Source organism: Dermacentor variabilis, chromosome 1, assembly GCF_050947875.1.
Source record: "Dermacentor variabilis isolate Ectoservices chromosome 1, ASM5094787v1, whole genome shotgun sequence".
Classification (NCBI taxonomy): domain Eukaryota; kingdom Metazoa; phylum Arthropoda; class Arachnida; order Ixodida; family Ixodidae; genus Dermacentor; species Dermacentor variabilis.
In genome coordinates, this window is record NC_134568.1 from 66,329,058 (window position 1) to 66,351,970 (window position 22,913).

At 46.3% G+C, this 22,913-nt stretch overlaps 1 protein-coding gene across 2 annotated transcripts in view; it reads left to right on the top strand.

Moving 5' to 3' along the window:
• The window catches only part of LOC142578861 (ribosome biogenesis protein BMS1 homolog), a 195,465-nt gene that overhangs the window by 65,834 nt on the left and 106,718 nt on the right, over positions 1-22,913 (top strand). For both annotated transcript variants that reach the window (XM_075688505.1, XM_075688515.1), the window contains 3 exons: positions 8,470-8,567; positions 13,437-13,615; positions 17,332-17,413. In XM_075688505.1, the coding sequence (XP_075544620.1) occupies positions 8,470-8,567; positions 13,437-13,615; positions 17,332-17,413 (359 nt within the window). The remainder of the gene's footprint in view (positions 1-8,469; positions 8,568-13,436; positions 13,616-17,331; positions 17,414-22,913) is intronic.

The window sequence follows — 22,913 nt, forward strand, 5'->3', positions numbered from 1 at the left end:
GTAGATGGAAGCGCCGCTGTTCCATTCGTGGCGGCACCCTCAGTACGGCGGCGCTTGTGGGGAGCATCAGTAGTTCATGGAAGAGCAGACACCACTAGGGGGTTTCTCTTTCCCTGTTGCGCTTAGCTATCTCTATAGTTTGACGAAAGGCATTGGTTTGACGTGTTCTACTTGACTGCCGGCTACGAGCTACTTCTATGCTTCCTCAGTCGTCATGAGTGCTCCAGGCCCACTAACCATTCGGCACTCGTTCACAGCAGCGCTCAAGAGGGCTGCCATCCTTTACGCCGAAGAAACAAATCACTGTGCAGCGGGCCGCACGTTCAATGTTTCTGAACTGGTGGTGCGAGAGTGGAGACTGCAGCGAAGCGAAATTTTCACCTGTGACGGCAAATGAGGAATTTCCCACGTGCTGAAGTTTGGACGCTTTCCGGAGCTGTAGGCTGAGCTTGCGGCATACGTCGCTGAAATGCGCAATCGGTTCCTGCCAGTGAAGTGCAACATGGTCATTAAGGACCTCGCCGTGAGTACGAGTGGCTGGCGGCCGAAGATAGCGAAATTACACCAACGGGACCTATCAAAAGAGCCTCCCTGACGGCTGCGTGTGGTTGGGTGCATTCGGCGTGGGCTGCTGTTCCACAAGATGTCGTGGTGTGGTCGTTTGCCAAATGTGAAATTTCGCGGGACGACGACGCGCTGTGGGACCGTAGCAACGATGACGATGGCAGCACTAGTGAAGACGAGTAGTCCAGTGACCATGTCAGCTAATAAATTTTCCTTATCGAATGTGCCCTCAAGTATGCTCTCCTTTTTTTTTTCCATTCACGCGATATGGAGGGTCGACTTACATTCGAGTTGCCTTACAATAGTGTAAATACGGTACTTCAAGTGACCGTTTTTCAGGTGAAATAAAGGTCAGTGTTGATACAGCCAGGTTTCGTACGTTTATTTCTCGCTTTTCGTCCATTTTTGATAATTCGAAAACCCGGTTAATTCGATAATTTTTCGCGGTCCGACGGACTTCGAATTAACGAGGTTCTACTGTACTTGAATCTAGGCCAGCCCCATTTCTAACCCTACCCCCGAAAGTCTGAATCCAGAAGAAAAAAATTGGAGGCTTATCAAGGTTAAGCCCAGTGGATGCGAAGCATCCACTGGGCTTAACCTTAGCGTATCCTTAGCGTTTGGAGGCATCTTGACCGCATACACGCTTGGCGCAAAGACGCTGGCGCGGTTGCGGGCACAGAGACTGACGCGACGGCGGGCGCGCGCCGCTTCATCCCTGGCGTGACGTCACATATCACGTGATGCAGCGATGGTGGCGCCGCCGCCGCGTTGCGCGCGACGGCGCGATATGAGGCCCCATCTGCAGCCGGTGTGACGTCATCATGTGACGTCATGTCACGTGACCTACTTGAAGGTCACTTGAAGGTCAATGGTGGCCACCGCCGGGAGGCGACCGACGGCGCGATATGAGGCCCCATCTGCAGCCTGTGTGACGTCATCACGTGACGTCATGTCACGTGACCCCACTTCAGGGTCAATGGTGGCCACCGCCGGGCGTCGCGCGAAGGCCCGAAACCTACGTTAATATGCTTCGCATAAAAAACAACTTACCTCGAATGTAGGCCGAACAAAAAAGCGAGGTCAGCGTTCACAAAATAAAAACATTTATTAAATATGAACACGCCGAGCTCATTCTATGTCGCCATCTTCCTTATTGCTGTTATCTCCTCGTTGCGGCCGGTGCTTGCAAAAAGCGTCTCCTGTTGCCTCCTCCAACAACGTGCATTTTTCTCAGCGACGCCAAAGTACCGCCCAGCTTGAACGTTTGACGATGCCTCTGCGGCTAGCAAACTTTTTGTTTGAAAGTGGCAGCATAGTGGCATCACCTGTTTGGTGCCGTTACCATAATGCCATGCCGCATGCCGATACGACACAGCTTAAAATGGCAACGTCACTTGTGTACTTCAGTTGGCTACTAGTGTGGTTAGTAGCAGCTGCGATACTGACTTTTTGAGGTGGTGCTAGCTATTCACCACATTTTTCGATTTCAAATAAAAACTGGCACATTTTTTTTTTTAAATGCAGTGCAGACCACTTATAACGTAACCGCTTTTAGCGCAGGACCAATTATAGCGTGGGTTTTTTGACCACCGATATGTCTCCCATAGAACTTAATGTATAGGCGGACCATTTATTGCGTAGGCACGCGAAGCAGAATACCGGTTGTAAGCGCGGTTCCTTTAAGCGTGCGACCATGAAATCAGTGTACGGAGCACGGCCTTTTCTCGGAGGAGTTGAACATGGCCCGCACGGCTGCACAGTTGCCGGGCGCGCAAACACGGAGAAGGGGGAGCATGGGCGCGCACATGAAGACCAGCGGCGAAAAGCGAAAAAAAGAAAGGAGGAGAAGGGCGGGAGACTTTAGAGGAAGGAGGGCGAGTGTTTTCGTCACTATAGCAGCGTCCAATCAAGCTGCGCATGATAGAAGCGTTAGCGGCGACAGCACACTCCTTTTTTTTTTTCAGTCTCTTTGTTGCATTTGGTGTGTGCACGTCGCGATCTCGTCGTGTCTTAGTTGTCCTCTGTGCACGTGTGTTGTTGGGCCTTTGTCACCATGGCGTCGACGGCGTCTTCAAGCGGTGTGAGAAAGAGGCATGCCTTATCGCTGGAAACGAAGGAATGTGTTATAAGGGACATAGAAAGTGGGCTGAAGAAGGTGTCGGTGGCGGCCAAATACGGCGTTTCCGATACAACCCTGTCGACCATATACAAGAACAAGTACAAATTGTGGCAGCAACTGCAGCAAGATTCGTCTTCCCTGTCACGGAAGAAAATATGTACGTCGATGTATGAAGACGTGGATGCAGCGCTCTTCAGATGGTTCCATGAAGTTAGTGCTCAGAGCATACCAGTGAGTGGCCCCATGCTCCAACAAAAAGCCAAGTCCCTTGGTGCTCTTTTAGGCTATAACGATTTCAACCCACTTAATGGATGGATCCAGCGATTCAAGGATCACCATGTTATCAGCCGCAAAGTGGTGTGCGATGAAAGCGGTGATGCCAACGACGGGTCTATTGAAATCTGGCTTCGCTTAAGTTTGGAAACCGTGCTGTCCACGTATACGGACAGAGACATATACAATGCCAACGAAGCTGGCGTTTTTTATAACCTTCTGCCCAACTGCACTCTTGCGCTGAGAGGCGAAGCCTGCTCTGGCCGCAAGGCCTCAAAAGAGGGCATAACTGTGTTCTGCGCTAACATGTATGGAAGCGACAAGCGCCGCCTGTTTGTCATTGGAAAATCAGCGAGGCCACGTTGCTTTAAAAAGCGAGAGTGCCTGCCAGTGACATACAAATCCAACAAAAAGGCGTGGATGATGCAAGACATGTTCACAAGCTGGCTTTGCAAGTTTGATGAAGACATGGTGGCGGAGAAGTGTCAGGTCGTGCTCGTTCTTGACAATTGCACAGCCCACCACATCAAGCCAAAGTTGACTGCAGTCAAGTTAAAGTTTCTGCCTGCCAACACGACTGCAAAATGTCAGTCACTCGAACAGGGTGTCATCACAACCGTAAAGGCACTTTACAAAAAAATGCATCTGTGAAAGAGTTTTGCTGAGCATACAGCAGCAGCAGCCTCTTAAAGTGAATTTAAAGGGTGTGATTGATATGGTTGCCACTTCGTGGTGGCAGGTAAAAGCCACTACAGTAAGCAAGTACTTCAACAAAGCAGGCTTCGTGCGCAATGCAGAGGCTCTTGGCGCCAATGAGCCGAGCAACAATGTTGCCGATGAGATGGTCAACACCAACGACCTGTGGTCCGGCCTCATTGAAAGCAAGTTTGTTTCTGCCACAGATACCTTCCAAGAATATGTTGATGCTGGTGAGTCGGAGCTTCCTGTCTGCGAGGAAACGAGAACGGATGATACAAACCTAATGGATACTAATGACAAAATAATTTTAAGTTACACCATTTACATCATTTTGCTACAGTTCGATCTTGCCTGCTCCAAGCTGTGCCCACTTAAGTGCCAACTGCGCAAAAGTGCGGTATTTTTGCGTTTTCACAGCAATGCAATGTTTTCATTGGGGTTATGTAGCTACAGTCAACGACTGATTTTCTGGGTACCCAATTTTTCGGACATGCCTGATTATTCAAACAATTCAAACACCTTCGCGGCACCGCCATGGTACCCTATAGAGTCAGTGTATAAGAATGTCTGAAATTTTGGACGCAAAGACCTTTTGCTGTCTGATTTTCCTGACTTTTTGTCATGAATGCAGGCCTGAAACGGCATTGATCAAAGCCACCACCGCCGCCGTTTTGATTATCTCGCTGCCTCGAACAGGCGTTCTCACATGCAGATCCGCTGGCAGCCATAGCCACCACCACGGCAACAGCCACTTTCACGTTCGCTACCAAGATTCTTGCTGTTCGGTGCTTTTTATTAAAACAACTCGCCGCTGTTAGCAGTGGAGCCTACTCTGCCTTTCTAATCCTTGCCAATGGCTTCAAAGCTCAAAAAGCGTGACGTGTTACATAATGCCAGTCTCCGAAAGTCAGCTTTGCCTCAATATGGCAGTGTTACATGCTGAAGCATACACAAAGTATTATGGTGAAGCATACTGAATGGGAAGAGGCAATTGTCACGGGACACAGAATATATTCGCTAATTGTACACGCGTGCACCCATCATCTCCTGTCACATTATGAGCAACGATACACCTAATAATCGTACTGGCCAGCCTTCAGAGCTATTTCGGACGTATCTGTGGCGATTTCAACCCTTGCTTTAAGAGGCCCATCGGGTATCGGCGACAAAAGTTCGGTTTTACGCCAAATTTGCTCGTATCTGTTTGCAAAGGCCACATGACACAAGAAGCCAACGAACTGCCCCACAATGAAAGCGAGGGTGCAGGATGGTACGAACATTGTTCTCCGTCGCCATCACAGTCTTTGTGACACACCGTATGGAGGCATCTCAGCTTGACCCATAAATGCATAGTCTCTTCGAACTACTAGCATTGTTATTGGGCTCAATACAATTGAACCTGACTATATCGAGCCTGTTTACATTGATTCATCCTGTATATCGAAGAATTCCTGAACATTGTATCGTTACTATGAGTATATATAGCAAAAACTATGCTTACATCAAAACAAAAATAGCAGCGACTCCCTATATATTGAATGTCAAGCGGCGCAAAAGTGCCTCCAGATGTTGGCTTTCCCTTGCGGCAGCAGAAAAACATGCTGACACATACCAAAAGGGGTTTAGCCCAGCGGCGCGACTCCATCCATTCGCTATCCCTATCGTGCCCTGCCTTGTCAGCCTTCTCCTGCAGTGTTGCCATGATGGCTAGCATCAAGTGCGATGAATTTTGCATTTCGCCATGAAGCTTGAAATCATAAATCAAGTGAAGCGCAGTAATAAGTCAGATGTCGCCGCAGTGTACAAGATTCCGAGGTGCACTCTCAGCACGATCTTGAAGAATAAGGGGGAGATTAGGGCTATAGCGGACAAACAACTTGGTGCCCGCTGTGCTTGATGCGTATGCACACGGCCATGATGTCGAGGTGGTCGTGTACAAGTGGTCCATCTGAAACTGCTTCAGACGTGCCAGTTTCTGTGTGTAGGTCATGACTATCAAACTGCTTACGAATACGACGAAGCCATTGCTGGTGTCGTCAAAGTTTGGAGCAAGCTGTCACGATTATCGGAAGCCGCTGACGGATCAATGGTCAGCGAGTTTGTGAGTGCGGATGATGGTGTCGCGATCACAGGAGAGCCTAAAAACAAAGACTACATTGCCGACATCATACCGAACACAAATGAAAGCGGGCACAATGAGGGAAGTAACGGCGTTCCTTTGCCCACATCCTCTGAGGTGATTGGTGCACTTGCACTAATGCGGTGCTTCGTTGTGAATGTGGAATGTTGCTGCTTCCAACTCTTTAGGCAGTGTGGAGAAGTGCAAAGTTGCCCAAGCAGAAGAAGCAGGGTTTCTACCAACCGGGAAAACTGGGAATTCTCAGGGATTTTGAATAGTCTGAAAATACTCAGGGAAGACTCAGGGAATTTGTGCTTCTATCAGGGAGAATGATCTACTTTTATTGAAAGGGAACGAAAGTCGCTGTAATGGTGGCTCGAGTAACATAGAGAAATAGTAACGAATCGTTTTTGATGCCGTGTCTTTGGCTGGAGTTGCCAGTGCGCAGTCAACGAACGACTTTCCGGACGTCCGATAATTCGGACTGCTTCACGGCACCACCACGTACCCCACACAGTCAGTTTTTAAGAACATCTGTAGTTTTGGGCGCAAGAACCCTTTGCAGACCAATTTTCTGGACTTTTTGCCTTGACCACAGGTCCGAAACGGCAATCAAAGCCACCACCGCCGCCATTTTGATTACCTTGCCGCCTCGAACCGGCACTCTCGCAGGCAGTCCCACTGGCAGCCGCAGCCAACACTAGGCCTAGCAATGGCACTGACTCCACCTTTGTGGTTCTCGCGATTAGATTCGAAGCTCGGAAAGCACGGCATGTTGCATAATGTTGGTTCCCGAAAGTTAGCTTTGCCTCAATGCAGCAATGTTACGCGGTGAAGCTTAAGCGTGGGAAGGCGCAATTGTCACGGGACACAGTATGTATTCAATGAGAGCAGCATTCCGGGCAAGTTGGTAATCCACTGCTGAAGTATATTTGCGCAAAAAAAAAAGACACTGATGTGAGAGAAGGACACACACCAAGCGCAAGCTTACAACTGCGGAGTTGAAAGCTTGTGCTTGGTGCGTGTTCTTTTTCTCATTGTTCCACAGTAATACTTCAGTATGTATTCCTTAATTATACACGCGTGCACTCGCCGTCTCCTGTCACAGTACGAGCAATGATATGCCTAATAACTGTACCGGCAGGCCTTCAGAGCTTTTTGAGATGTGCCTGTGGCGATTTGAGCCCTTAAGGGCAGTAAAAAACATACATTCATTTTTCGAACTGATCAATTTTTCGGACATTTTTGCGGTCCCTAGGGAGTTAAAAAAATCAGACGTCGACTGTACAACTAAGAGGACATTTCAAACGATATGTGAGGCGAACGCACTGCAGAAGGACGACGGCAACAGAAAGGACCTACGCATTGAGAAATACAGAAAAAAGTAAGCGTGCCACCGCTTCTTTGAAGGATCTTGAGCTTAAAAAACAAAATGTTAGCTAACACTGAGATGCAGGTGTCCCTTATACAAACCAAAATAAACTCTTCAAAGCATTCAGACGCAACACTGAGCCGTTGTGCGGGGGCTGAGAGTACATCAGGACATTTGAGGTTGGCAATTACCAGCTGTTGAGAGAGAATCTCACTTGTGCCAAAGTTCTTCATATAGTAGATATGCTTACACAAGAAATACGCACTGCTGCTGCACAGACTGTGCCTAGTCCTTGAGTACCTGCCATGGGATGGTCCTACATATGTCATTACTATAGCTGTAACAAAGAGGGATCATTAAAATCTGATCTTCTGCCATGAATAAACGTCTGTAAAAAATTTAGATTTCACTTTCACTTCTTCAGCAGCCTGAAAGCTTCTTAATACACTCAGTATTGTTCTTTGCTCATCTTTGTGTTTGCCTAACGCATGCTTCCATGCTTAGCAAATCGTCACATTGTGTTGACGTGTATAGGTTGTACATTACATGATTAGTTATTGCCAGCAGTCCGGGCTGGGTTTCTTGAATTCTAATGGAATCTTCTTGGAAGCATGTCAACATTGTCCATTCCAACCTCAAGTATATACATTTGGTGAACATGAGGCATACTGCTGGTTGTTGGCCTGCTGCTGACTGACATGTTGCTTCTGACATCAATTTGAGCATTTGCATGTTACTTCTGCCTCAGCAACAGTTGGCATACTTGGCTTTCGATTCCTACACAACTAAGATTGACTATACCTTCAATTTTTTTAGGACTGCCTTATTTTCAACCACTGCTTTTTGCTGTGCGCTTTACTGCTGCATGTGACATGTCGGTGAAGCAAAAGTTATATTTTGAGGGAATCGTGATCACTTTATTATTAGGATTAGTAGCAGCCATTTGATACTGAAAGCCAGAGTATAACTTACTTCTTTAGTATTTGTGAGGGGGCGTGAAATTATGGGGTTTTAAGTTCCAAAGCCACAATCTTGCTATTGTAGAAATTTAGTAGGGGGCACTAGGTTAATATTGCCGACTTGAAATTCTTAAGCATACAACCAAACCATGGCACACATCCATTTGATCATTCTGCTCCCATTCCATTCTACAGTTGCAGTAGAGCTTATTTTTCGTTATTTCTAATGAACTTCTCAGACTTGTCTATTATCTGTCTTTACAAATTATGCAACAACTTTACTAATAAAGAATGCTTAGTATCATTGTCTAATATACTGGCTTTCACTAAAAGCAATTCATTGTGTACACCTTGCAGACAGGTACAAATGGAAGAAAACCATGAAGGAGAAGGCAGCTCAAGCCTTTCATGCTCGTTCCCAGAAGCAACGGAACCTACAGTTTATAATCTATGGAAATGGTGAGATTTATTGTATTTTGACATTGCTTTGAATTTGTGATAGGGCTTGTTTTTGCGCTATTGGCAGATTTATAACTGGTTTGTGTGAAACAGTATTTCACTTCCTTTGTAAATTTGCTGTGTTTGCAACATCCAAGGGATGTGTAGGGATAGTTCAATACCAACTTTTTTTTTTTAACCCTTTGAGGGTTTTTTCCGTACATGTATGGTGCTGATCTTATGTTTGATATTTCGTGCACATTTCCAACTATGTGCAGTCTCCCAAAGTGATTTGAAATTGTTTCCACTCACCAGTGTGCAAAACTTAACTTGTTTAGCTCTGAGCGCTTGGTCACGTGATCACGCGCACGTCGTCTGCTACTTCTACTTCTATGCATGTGTAGAAGAGATACTATCGTTTTTTATGGCCACCACTGTCATATTTCCGGTAGCTTGGTGCTGCCAAAGTTCAGGGATACTAATCAGTTTTCTTTTTCATTACCTTCATTTGTGGTTCGCATATTTCCACACACTAGGATGCGCGCAGTTGTGATTTTGGTATGGCTGCTCATGGTGCTTCTCGCGGCGACTGCTTGGCATTTCTTCTTCTGATTTGTTTTTGAAACAACAGTTCATAGGCATAAATTTTGCTAGATATTTTTCTCAATCTTTTGCTGTAAGCGCACTTGTGTGTGTGTTGGTATGAGTAAAGCGTTTTTGAGACAAAATATCACTTGCAATAAATTTTTGCTGTATTCATGAGTTCTCCATCATTTCCTGCTACCAGAAACTGCAATAAAAAGAAATTCAGCATAAGGGCTCGAGTTAAAAAAAAAATAGACTCGGAGCGTTAATGCACAGCAAATGTGAATGTTTAGCTTTGGACACAATTTGAATATAAAATATTGAAATGCAGGTGCATTTTTTTCTTTTAAAGAATACGATTATTTTGTCAATACAAAGGGGATAGTAAAACATTCCAATCAAAGCATGTTGTTTCAACCATCAGTAACTCAGAAAAGAAATAATTTGCACTACCCTGCTAACGAGTGCATTATTCCAGGGCATTGATCATTATGGAACTGTGAGACATTTGACTGTACAATGGTCATCACATGGTGCGGTTCTTGTGTGGCGCACCCTAGTTGGAGCACAGAAAGCACTGTGCTCCAACTAGGGTGTGATTGTGATGGAGAACTAGTGAGGAAAAGTGCTCCTAGCCTGCAACCAAAATAAAGCAGCAGAATGCTTATCCCTCATGAAGGCACTATCAAAAGCACTCCAGGAAGTTTTAGTATAATGTTTTTTTTTTCATTTTGCATTTTGTTTTGTTTGTATATGTGTGGCGCAGCTGTGGCAAGCATTTCTTTTGCATTCAGTCAGTGCAGCCATCCAGTTAGCTTGGTGTCAATGAAATAGTTGAAATAGATGAAAAACCTTGATATAACTAAGTATTTAACTTTTCATTACCTCTTGTCCATAGAACACCATGTATCTAGAACCTCAATATAATGAAGTGTGTTTGTATGCGATTTCAATACAATGAAATTTCACTTCTGCCGCAAATGAATGCCGAGACAATAAATGGAAACTTACGCGGACGCAAATAGTCAAATGATTGAATTACAAGCTGCTGCTTGCAAACGCACCTCTCAAATCATGCGTGGTGTGAGAAGAGCGACCACCGAAGTGTAGCTGCATCATGTTCCATATAAAGCCCAAGTGTGATAACAACCTATCACGCCCTGCGCACTTTGCGCTTTAGGTGCAAGTGAAAGAAAGTGAGGTTGAGACAAGAAAGATAGTGGCTTCATGAGGGACGCCTTCCCGCGCGAGCAAAGGGATAGAGAGGGAGGGGAGTGAACTCGCGGTAATGCAATCAAGCTCATGTGAGGGGTAACTTGGCGCGTGTCTCAGCCGTGGCTGCGCATGACTAAGCATGGCTGAGTGCATATGCAGCCATGCACCCTGCTTTAGAGGCAATCTGCCGCATGTACAAAAAGTGGGCGTGCCGAGACGGCGTGGCCACCAGATGTATCTGCAGAAAAGAGACATTTGCATTGGTTCCTTCATCGCACCTGTGTTCTGCCACATCTTTTTATCTTCCATTGATCACTCTTTACATGATTGTTTTATTCATACTAACAATGACACTGTCCCTGAAGTTTTTCGTTACATGGATGACTTCTTAAATCTTTTTAAGAAGTGCTCCATCTCGTATGAGCATGCGCAAAAGTGTGTTCTCGATGATATTAAAACTCGTGGCAAACGGCTGACCTTTGCATATCAGCGTCCAGAAGAAGGAAGGCTGCAGTTTTCAGTTTTTAGATTTACGCCTGAAGTTCAGTGAATGCCATGCGTGCTCCGCAAGCACATGCCCCACAAGCACAAAAACAGCTGTTCCAATACAAGGTGGCTCACTCTAAGTTAACTAAGAGAGGCATTGCGACATTCTGTTTGGAATCCGCGCTCCGGAAGCTGTGTATTCTCAATGTGCAAGCTAGTTTTTATCTACAATAGGGAAGGCTTTCTTGAGCTGGCTTCCCTGAGTCGGTTGTCATGTCAGCAGCGGAAATTCTCCTTACGAAAATGAAGCACCGTGCTTGCAAGAATGCCGTGGAAGCCCTGGTGGGCACTCAGAGACCAGAAGTGATTCCATACATGCACAAGGTGACACATTGCCTGAAAAAAGTGGCTACTTGGTTTAACGTGTCAATGGTTTTTTTTCAGCCCCCAGAAGCTTGCTCAGCTAAGCCATCGCATCACTTGTGCAGACAAAAATGTGGGCTGTAAAAAGAACCATGAAAAGCATGTTGTCAAGTGTGCCAACAACGTCTACGAGATCCCCCTATTCTGTGGAAAATTATACATCGGCCAGACAAGGCGATGTATCAATGACTGACTCAGGGAGCACGCAAGAAATCTAGCCAATAAGTAGAATACACATCTTGCTCGCCATTGCAGTAGCTGTCCCACTTGTGAACCACGTTTCCGTAGCGTGAAAATTCTAGACAAGAGCAAGCACAAAACCGCCCTTGATACTTTTGAGGCATTCTATATCAGAAAAGCAGGTCAGGATTGTGTAAGTGAAGCATTCATTACACTGTACAATGTAGGAATGAAATTTCTTTCGTGCCTGATTTAATCACTTCCTGTTTGACAAATTCAATTTTTTCTTGTAGCGATGCGTCTGTGCAGTTTGTGGATATATATACCTGTGGTTTTGGCTTCAATAAAATCAATTGTTAGTTTGTGCCTGTGTTCATCTTCCTTTTTGTTGTGCTGTCCCGTTGTGCGCTATTTCTACATGGTTCTATGGTTCTCATGACTAGTCCAGTATGAATTATGCAGGGAGGGTCAATTTCAGGATCGTAATAAGAAAAGTTACCAAAAAAGTAAATGCGATAAGAATTAATGCTGCAGTACAGGTACCAATCATGCTTTATTAAAACGAACCTTTACGGCACTCCACTGCCGCGATTCCCGCCCGCCGGCGCGAACTTTAAGAAAAGTCTTTAAGTTTCTTTTGGACCTTGTTTGATCCGTGAACCAAGAGCTTTCGCTCGAGTTGGGCAACATCCAAGAGGAGGTTTTCTGCGGCGTCGCGTCAACAGATGAAGTTCCGGATGCTGTCTATGTGCCGTAGCACCTCGGCAAATGTGGTAGGCACAGGCAAGATATCTGTGGTGTTGTCGTTGTCCTCGTCCGATGTCGCAGCGGTGTCGGCACTAGGCAAAGCCTCCTTGATGGCGTCATCCAGCGACACCTCGCCGCAGATCGCAACATTGTCGTCAACCTCCACGTACTCGGCGAAGGTCGTGGTGAGGTTTAAACACTGAAAATTGTCTTCGGCGAAGCCTGCACTGGCATCTAGATTGTTGCGTCCCCAGCAGAGGAGGCAGTGTCTCGCTTAAAGCCACAGTGCTTGAACGAGTTAGCGATGGTGCTTCACGACACTGCGTTCCACAAACTGGCAATAGAATGCATGGCGTCGAGCACAGTGATCTTTTTTTCCAACTCGCTGCGCTTGATAGCCGCCAACCAATGCTGCACTAACCGCTTTCGGTACCCTTGCTTGACACACTTAATGATGCCGGCATCCAGCGACTGCAGCCAGATTGTTCAGTTGGGCAGAAAACATGTGCGATAAACAAAGGCCTCTCCGCGCTACCTTGCCAGCGACTGCTGCTGGGGAAACTGGAAGGAGAGAAACGCTTCCCCTACGCGACAAGAGACGACGCCGCTGAGAAGAAAGGGAGAAAGTGATTGTGGAGAAGAAAAGGCGCTATTTCAGCACAGCGGGCGTCGCGGGCGGCTGCTGGTGGGGGCGAGAGAAACGCTTCCCCAACACAACAAGAGGCGACACCACCGAGAAGAGAGGGAGAAAGTGATTGTGGAGAAGAAAAGGTGCTATTTCAGGACAGCGGGCGTCGCTGGCGGCGGCTGGTGGGGGGGAGAAGCGCTTCCCCAACGCAATGAGAGGCGACGCCGCCAAGAAAAGAGGGAGAAAGTGATTGTGGAGAAGAAAAGGGACTATTTTAGCACAGCGGACGGCTACTGGTGGGGGAGAGAGTAAAGAGACCCGCGCCACTTTTCTTTCATCCGCCATTCCGTCCCGCACTTCGCGAGGGTCGTCGTATAACGCGGGTCAGGCGCAAAAATTGCATCGGATAACCGGTGTTTTTAATGCGTTTCTTCTATGGGGACTTTGACGGGACTGCGCTAATCCATCATAAAACTTGGGTCGTCGCAAAACCGGGGGACGTATAACCGGGGTTCCACTATACGTAAAAGTCTACTGTACTAAGCTTACCACCAATACTTGCATGAGGCTTACTATGGGCTCTTGCCATTATTTTGTAATGTTAAGACGTATGGCTCGTATTTCAGAGGATGATTACAAGGAGGAAGAGAAAGAGGAAACTGAAGACACTGCAGACTTTCTTGGGGAGCTGTTCCGGAAAGTGAAAAAGCAGGAAAACACACAGGCGGAGAAACGTTCTTGGGATGGTGTGGAGAGCACTCGGTGTATGTTCACGGAGACTGATGCCCTCACCAAGGATGAAGAGGTAATAGCGTGTACCAACCAAGCTGAAAAAGTGTTGCCCTGCATGACACTTTCGTATTTTTATCAAGTGTTCTATTAGAAAGTCATGAACTGCATAAGGAGTGCCAAAGGCGATATGGCTTTGAACTTGTGTTCAACAGCAGTGGTCCAATCGAAGCTTAAAGGGCCCCTAAACACCACCTCTGACACTTTTAACACATTAAACGTGTACATTGAAATCTTGATATAATGAACTTCAAGGAACCGTGGCAAATTGTTCATTATTCTAAAAGGCCATTATAGTGAAAGCCCTCAAATTAACCATTCTGCCCAGCAACCCATCCTTTCATCAGTTGTCACTGTATGAGCTATCCACGAAAATGCTGCTGTTGGCTCTCTGTCCATGCTATTGCTATTTTCCATAGATGCCACGCACCACCAAAGCATCATACAGTAAGAGTCATCATCATCATCAGCCTGGTTACGCCCACTGCAGGGCAAAGGTCTCACCCATACTTCTCCAACTACCCCGGTCATGTACTAATTGTGGCCATGTCCCTGCAAGCTTCTTTATTTCATCCACCCACCTAACTTTCTGCTGCCCCCTGCTACATTTCCCTTCCCTTGCAATCCAGTCCGTAACCCTTAATGACCATCGCTTATCTTCCCTCATTACATGTCCTGCCCATGCCCATTTCTTTTTCTTGATTTAAACTAAAATGTCATTAACTCGCGCTTGTTTCATCACACAATCTGCTCTTGTCCCTTAACGTTACACCCATCATTCGTCTTTCCATAGCTGGTTGCATCGTCCTCAATTTAAGTAGAACCCTTTTCATAAGCCTCCAGGTATCTGCCCCATACGTGAGTACTGGTAAGACACAGCTGGCTATACACTTTTCAATTGAGGGATAATGGCAACCTGCTGTTCATGATCTGAGAATGCCTGCCAAACGCACCCCAGCCCATTCCTATTCTTCTGATAATTTCAGTCTCATGATCCGGATCCGCGGTCACTACCTGCCCTAAGTAGATGTATTCCCTTACCACTTCCAGTTCCTCGCTACCTATCGTAAACTGCTGTTCACTTCTGAGACTGTTAAACATTACTTTAGTTTTCTGCAGATTAATTTTTAAACCCACCCTTCTGCTTTGCCTCTCCAGGTCATTGAGCATGCATTGCAATTGGTCCCCTGAGTTACTAAGCAAGGCAATATCATCAGCGAATCGCAGTTTACTAAGGTATTCTCCATTAACTCTTATCCCCAGTTCTTCCCAATCCAGGTCTCTGAATACGTCCTGTAAACACACTGTGAATAGCATTGGAGAGATCGTATCTCCCGGCCTGACGCCTTTCTTTATTGGGATTTTGTTGCTTTCTTTATGGAGGACTACAGTGGTTGTGGAGCCACTATAGATATCTTTCAGTATTTTTACATACAGCTCGTCTACTCCCTAATTCCGTAATGCCTCCATGACTGCTGAGGTTTCAACTGAAGAGTAAGAGTGGTGCACGCAAACGAGATGTTGATGGCAGGAAGACCACCAACAACAAGGAAGCTTCGTGTCGCATCCACAGCACTATGTTTCGTTTGTTTTTCACATTCCTTGCCATGGACACAGCAGCGGTCTCTCTTGAGGCAGACACCTGAACTACAGACGATCCCAGATATGTCAAACTCGGATATTTCGAATTACTGTCTATATCAAACAGTTGTAAAATCTCTTGTAGATTCTCTACAAAAGTATGGTTATGCTGCGCATACATCGAACTCCCGTTCACTGTCACATTCGATATATAGTACTATCAAACAATGTTTTGCCCCCCCCCCCTCTCCCCCCCTCTGTAAGTGCACTTCTCCTAATGGAGACGCAATCACTCCTCACATCGCTGCACCAAATTGTTAAAAGGCAGGTAGCAGAATTCTAACCCTTGATCTAAATTGCTTGATGAGGCGGCCATTACTTCTATGGAAAAGCAAAACGCTTCATTGAATTAACACTTAGGCTTATGAACCTTGTGGCACATATTACCTTTCGGCACATATTTCAATCTGCGAATTGTAGCTGAGTAGTATGCATGGCTTGTAGACTTCGAATGAATTCTGAGTATGGCAGAGCTCCCGGAGCTCCAAGGGTTGCCCAAATGAGCCATTGTGAGGCCAAATACATCTGAATTAACGAGAGTTTGATGCCATTAAACAATCCATCCAACTGCTGGGAGCAAAGGATGAGTCTAAATTATCTGATTTTCCAAATTAACAAGAGTTGAATTATCAAGGTTTTACTGTACGGATCTTCCAAACTTTACAAAACTAGTGCCACGCGTATCGTGCTGTCCCATCTAATACATGCCGTCATTGGTTGACATGCTTAGCACTATGACAGTGCAGTGGAAATTGCCATATCTACAATCTACAACACAGCCTGAGTTTCACGTTTCGCTAGTCTCCAGTGTTTTGCCTCTGGAGTCTGTGAGCCACTGGAGTCTAGCGCCTTCTGCGAGAGACGCAGTGAATTCCAATAAGTTGAGCAGACAACTGTCTGGAGTGGCCAGTTGTCATTTACACTTGCTGTGATTTGCAGCAACACTAAGAAGTTTGGACATTTTATTTGTAGCCAATGTTTACAATATGAACTCTAGAATGATTTTTGCCATGAAACTGATTTTTGGCTTTCCATGTGAAGGATTCTTCCATTAGTGAAATGAAGCTGTGAACTGCATTGTCAGCACCGTGCATCTACTACTTTGACTTAGTTGAAAGTGCCCTCGAAACTGAAACGAATCAATGAAAACTGAAGTTGTAGTATCAAACGTAGAACTTACTGCAGTTTCATACCTCCTCATGATAGTGGGACGCCACATCATTGCTGGTGAAATTGTCCACATTCAGCAGCTGCAGTCCTCAGTGCTCGTGCACAGTGGTGATGATGGCATTGTTTTTGCTGTCTGTTGAGCTACTAGATTCTAGCAGCTGTGTACAAGATGTGTATTTCATAATAACTGTCAGTTGCATAATGGCGCCTGAAGTATGCTGCCCCATTCACTGCACGGCTGGAGTGTACCGCGCTGTACTGTTTTCATGGTAGCGCCGTAACAGGCACTCGTATGGTGCTTGCCCCAGCTGAAGGTGTGTCACCACACGTGTGGCACGCAGAAGAGCGTGTGGCACCGTTCGACTGCTCTGAAAACACTAGTGCCATCAGCCGAAGATGTCAACAGAGTGATGAAGCTGCCAAAGGCCAATAAGCCCGATATATGATGCGACGATGACAACCGTATTTTGTGGCAAGGACTATGACCATTCGAAAGTATCGCAGCTATGAACTACTTTCAGTGGTAGACAGTTTGTGTGGTTGTGAATTATAAAATCGCTTTTTGAAGCACTCAACTAATAATAAGGCACCATCGTGTTTCGAAAAGTTTTCCATTCTTGAAGAGCAGCACATGAGGCTGAGCCTTTAGGCTCATTAGGGAGTTAGGATATCTTCTCTTCCACAAGAAATCCCTACAAAAAAGAAAATAATCCTATGTCACACTTCACCCCGTGTGAACGCCTTTCTGGTAGTTCGAAGGCCATTGGAGTGCCCATTTGTCAGCGGTCCTAGTGGTTTACTGCAAAGAGGTTTTTCTGTTCCTTTAGGCATTCTTTTGTTTGTGTGCCTTGAAATAAATTCCTTTAAAACAATCACAAGTACTGATACTGAATGTGTTTACTTCTGTGCATTTCATGCTAGATTTTGGACCTGATCAAGGATTGTTTTGTGACTGGAAAATGGGGCGACGAAGAAGATGCCGAGGCATTGTTGGAAAAGGATGGTAAGTTTTTTATTTTTATTTTTATTTTCTGCTGAATTCTTTCTGCTAAGCACTGCAGAGGCTTAATGCAGGGTCTTCCACACAACTCCTAGTCATGGTTATAAAAAAATAAAAAAAATTAAGTGGCACATTATTACAGTCCAGTGTAGTACAGTGAAACCTTGTTAAACCGTAGTTGGCCATAGCTCAAAAAAAAGTACGTACTAAACGGTAGTACTGTTTAACTGAAATAGCATGAGATCGACCACTTATCTGTCAAAAACAGAACTCAGAGAGAGTGCGATGAAAGGGGGGAAAACATGGCAGTCTTTATTCACTTTGCTCGGCAAGAGTGTCATTTTCATTTGACACTGCAGCGGCCTACCAGCGACGACAGGCGCCTCAAAATTACTGAAGCTGCAAGGCAGCTTTTCAGCCAGCCCCCTTCTTCTCGAGAAACACTCGCATGGCATATTCCTCGTTAGCTTTACGTATTCTCAGTGCACGCGTGCGGTAGTGCTGCAAAAGTTGCGGGACACCTTTTTCATTGCGGGGTGCTGTTCTCGTCGCGACGATTGCATTCATGAGGCTGACGTAACGCGTAGCTTCTGTTACTGTCGGGCCTGAATCGCCCGTTCTGTCGCTTTTCGTGTCGTCCTCATCACTATTGCCAGCCGCCACTTCGGCAACAACAGAGGCAACGATGGCGAAAAGTCAAACCTCGTAGCCGACATCTCTTCGCGGTCGCAGCAGCGCTGCCGAGCAACTTCTTCGCATTCCAAATGTCGCACACTGTAGTCAACAGCAGATCCCTGTCGCGTGCCAGCTCCGACTTCTTCGTGTCACGTTCGATAGCACGAAGGATGTCTAATTTTTATTCTATGCTGATCACCCGGCGTCTTTTTTATCCGAGCTTCAGCATGCCGCAAGTCCTGACTTGCGCAACGCCACAACGCTCTCTGGCACGCCACCGAAATGATGTTTATGTTTTTGTGGCTTCATGCGCGAACGCACAGGGCGCTTGGAGGCCGTTGTTCCGATCTGTGAGGCTTGTTGTTTTCCGGGCCCGATGGAGACGACGCACCGCCGTGTTTACGTGACGAAAGTGGAAATACTACATGTTTACCGATACGTACGCAGTAAGCTGGTACGGTTTTTGCGGATACAAAACACATTATGTTCAATGGCCGTTGAGTCGGGTATTTGCCTTTACTGCTTTTAAAACGAAACTACTGTTTAAGCGGGTACGGTTTAACGCGGTTTTACTACGTAAACTAAGTCTTTTCTTGGCATGAAACAAGCATTGTGAGGTTTCTGCAATGGTATTTAAACAGTCCGCGTAGACGTAATATTTGCCTTGTCCCTTTAATATCTCGTACACTGAACCCATATACGAGTATTTTTATGGCAGAAGCATATGCGATCCTCTCTGCAGTTAAACATTAAACAAACAAATCTCACTAGGGCTGTTGTGTTTACGGACTCATTGGGTGTAGGCCAAGCCCTAATGAGTTTACGAAAACGTGAGAATGATGTTTTTAACTACAGTCGCTGACCGTTTATTCGGACCTCATGAGGACTGCAAAAATGTCCGAATAAATAGGTGTCCGAAAAAGCAGATTAAGGAGAAAAAAATGAAATCCTTTATTTCCACGCACTTATTCGCGCTCGGCAGTAGGCTTGAATAAATCGTGAATGCACCGTTGCACGCTGTTCCGTTCACGCGCATTCAGATAAGCCTGAATCTCGGTGAGGGCCGTACGGTCACTACAGTGAAACCTCGTTAAACCGTAGTTGGCCGGAGCTCGGGAAGGGTACGTACTAAACGGTAGTACTGTTTAACCGAATAGCATGAGATCGCCCACTTACCTGTCGAAAACGGAACTCAGTGAGAGTGCGATGAAAGGGGAAAGAACATGCAGTATTTATTCACTTCGCGCGACAAAAGCGTTATGTTCGTTTGATGCCACGGTGGCCTAGCAGGCCGACGACACCGGCTTCACTTACTGAAGCTGCGTGCGAGCCCCCTCTTCTCGGCAAACAATCGCATGGCAGATTCCTCGTTGGCGTTACGTATTCACCGTGCACGTGCGCAGTAGTGCTGCAGAAGTCCCGAGGGCGCCTTTTTCATTACGGGTGTCGGAGTTTGGAATATCATTTGGAATATAGTTACGTTATCGCGCCCCTATTGTCGTCGCGACGATTGCATTCATGAGGCTGACGCAAAGCGCAGCTTATGCCACTGTCGGGCCTGAATCGCCCGTGCTATCGCTTTCCGTGTCGTCCTCGTCACTGTCGCTAGTCGACACTTCGGCAACAACAGAGGCAACGATGGCGAAAAGTCGAACCTCGTAGCCGACATATCTTCGCGGTCACAGCAGCGCTGCCGAGCAACTTCTTCGCATTCCAAATGCCACACACCGTAGGCAACAGCAGATCCCTGTTGCGTGTCAGCGCCGACTTCTTCGTGTCACGTTCGATAGCACGGACGATGTCTAATTTTTCTTCTATGCTGAGCACCTGGCGTCTTTTTTATCCAAGCTTCAGAACGACTCGAGTCTTCGCTTGCACGACGCCATAACGCTCTCTGGCACCGTGTCGAAATGATGTTGATGTTGATGTGGCTTCACGCGCAAACGCACAGGGCGCTTGGAGGCCGTTGTTCCGATCTCTGAGGCGTGTTGTGCTGCCGGGCCGCCCGATGGAGACGGCGCAGCGCCGTCTTTGCGCGACGAAAAGTTCAAACGCTACGTTTTAACCGATGCGTACGCAGCGAATACGAAACACATTATGTTCAATGGCCGCTGAGTCGGGGATTTGACTTTACTACTTTTAAAACGAAACTACTGTTTAAGCGGGTACGGTTTGACGAGGTTTTACTGTATAGGCGACTGAAAGCACAGTCACTGCTTGTACATGCTCCGCGTGCGACGGCAGCGTAGCACATGGTGCGTCATCTTTCGACTCGGTCATCGTCCGGTGGTGCAACAGAAACCTGACGAATGATCTCGTCGTCGTTGAGTTCTGCGCATGTCAGTACAGCAGTGTCAGCACCTGTGAAACTGTCAAATGAGACGGTATCCGGAATCGCAATGCAACCACTGCGCAAGTCTCGGCAGAACATTTTCTGCATCGGTAGGGAGCACATCGAAAGGCGACAAATCTTAGGCCTCCCGGCACCCGCTTGCCGGCATTCCCCAGCGCAGTCTGCGCGGGCACTGTCGGCGCCATTAGACACTTGACACGATGTTTCCGTATGCAGTGTTGGATCATCGGAACCTCGACACAGCACTTAAAGCAAACACCACCATGCCGACACCAGTTGCACAAACGAAAAACGTGTCCTACTCTCAGCGTCGTACCCGAAGAAACAAATCAGCTGCTGTATTGTCTTGACATGGCTTACTAAGCTGAAACCGGAACTGCTGTAGAACCACTCTATTGAACCAGGCAGAAACGATGATGATGAGCGGGGATTTGCAGTAGTGCCACTTCGTGGGGCAGCAGAGGCTCCGTTCAAAACAAGAATGGCGTTCAGCAAGTCGAACCATGCACCGGTCAGAGTCGGTGCATGGTGCTCTCGATCGAGTTGGCTCAAGGAGTGTCCGAAAAATCAGATGAGAGGTTGCAAGGTGTCCGAACTTTCAGCAGTTGTTATACATTATGGTCTGTGGGGAGAATGGCAGTACCGCGAAGCAGACCAAATAATCGAGCATGTCCGAATTTTCAAAGTCCGGAAAATCAATCGGCTACTGTATATGCATTGCTATGCTCTGCTTATATGGATAAACAAGTCATCATCCTTTGCTGGGTGTCTGGTCACATTGGCATAAAATGCAATGAAGCTGCTGACGAGAATGTTACCTCAATAGCTTTTAATGAACGAGAAGAAAGGGGGTTAACCGAGGGGCCCGATTTTTATTAGTCATATCATAAGAAGCCAACAAACACTGACACCAAGGACAAATAGGGGAAATTACTTGTGCTTAATAAATTAAATAAAGAAATGATAAAGTACTGGAAATTAAAGTGGATGAAAAAACAACTTGCCGCAGGTGGGAACCGAACCCACAACCTTCGCATTTCGCGTGCGATGCTCTACCAATTGAGCTACTGCGGCGTCGTTTTCCCATCCACTTTCTTGGGTATTTATGTGTCCTAGTAGAACCCTGGGAGTGTTAGCCAGCGCCACCACTCACAGACCTTGGCGGCGGACGTGGAACGTCTTTCTTGCCGCAGGCGTCACGAGAACGTGATCTTTTAGGGTGAAGGCAACTGGTCAATAAACCCACATATGCTACCTGAAGGCATCAATGTTGCCGGATTCGAGACCCTCGTTATGTAATGAACGAGAAGAAAGGGGGTTAACCGAGGGGCCCGATTTTTATTAGTCATATCATAAGAAGCCAACAAACACTGACACCAAGGACAACATAGGGGAAATTACTTGTGCTTAATAAATGAAATAAAGAAACGATAAAGTACTGGAAATTAAAGTGGATGAAAAAACAACTTGCCGCAGGTGGGAACCGAACCCACAACGCGAAACCCACAACGCGAAATGCGAAGGTTGTGGGTTCGGTTACATAACGACATAACGAGGGTCTCGAATCCGGCAACATTGATGCCTTCAGGTAGCATATGTGGGTTTATTGACCAATTGCCTTCACCCTAAAAGATCACGTTCTCGTGACGCCTGCGGCAAGAAAGACGTTCCACGTCCGCCACCAAGGTCTGTGAGTGGTGTTGCTGGCTAACACTCCCAGGGTTCTACTAGGACACATAAATACCCAAGAAAGTGGATGGGAAAACGACACCGCGGTAGCTCAATTGGTAGAGCATCGCACGCGAAATGCGAAGGTTGTGGGTTCGGTTCCCACCTGCGGCAAGTTGTTTTTTCATCCACTTTAATTTCCAGTAGTTTATCGTTTCTTTATTTCATTTATTAAGCACAAGTAATTTCCCCTATGTTGTCCTTGCTGTCAGTGTTTGTTGGCTTCTTATGATATGCTCAATAGCTTTTAGTGACACCCACAGAAATATGCCCATTCCAGCCATGCACCTTAAACCATACTTACATGACAAACTGAAGAAGCACTAGCAGAAACAGTGGCACTCCCAGGTGTCCAATAAACCGCACTTGATCAAACCCAAATTAGGGCACTGGATATCGTAGAAAACAACACGATAGAAGGAAGTGCTCCTTTATCGATTGAGAATAGGTCATACCTTTGGCACCCACTCTTAGCTACTGACTGGAAATGATCCTGCCTCATGTCGAAGGTGTGGCTGCAGCCTTACAGTTTTCCATGTCCTCGTCCAGTGCAGGGAAATAGAAACTGAGCGTAAAAAGTACTTTCATTCTGTGTATCATCAGTGTATACCATTTCATCCAGCATTCTTTTCTTAGTAATGAACTGCTTTTTAATATGGAAACAGGTTTTAGCCTTTTAAATATGTTAAATATTTTTAAGTTAATATCTTAGAAATGATATGGCTGTCTTGTGTGTAGCACAGCCTC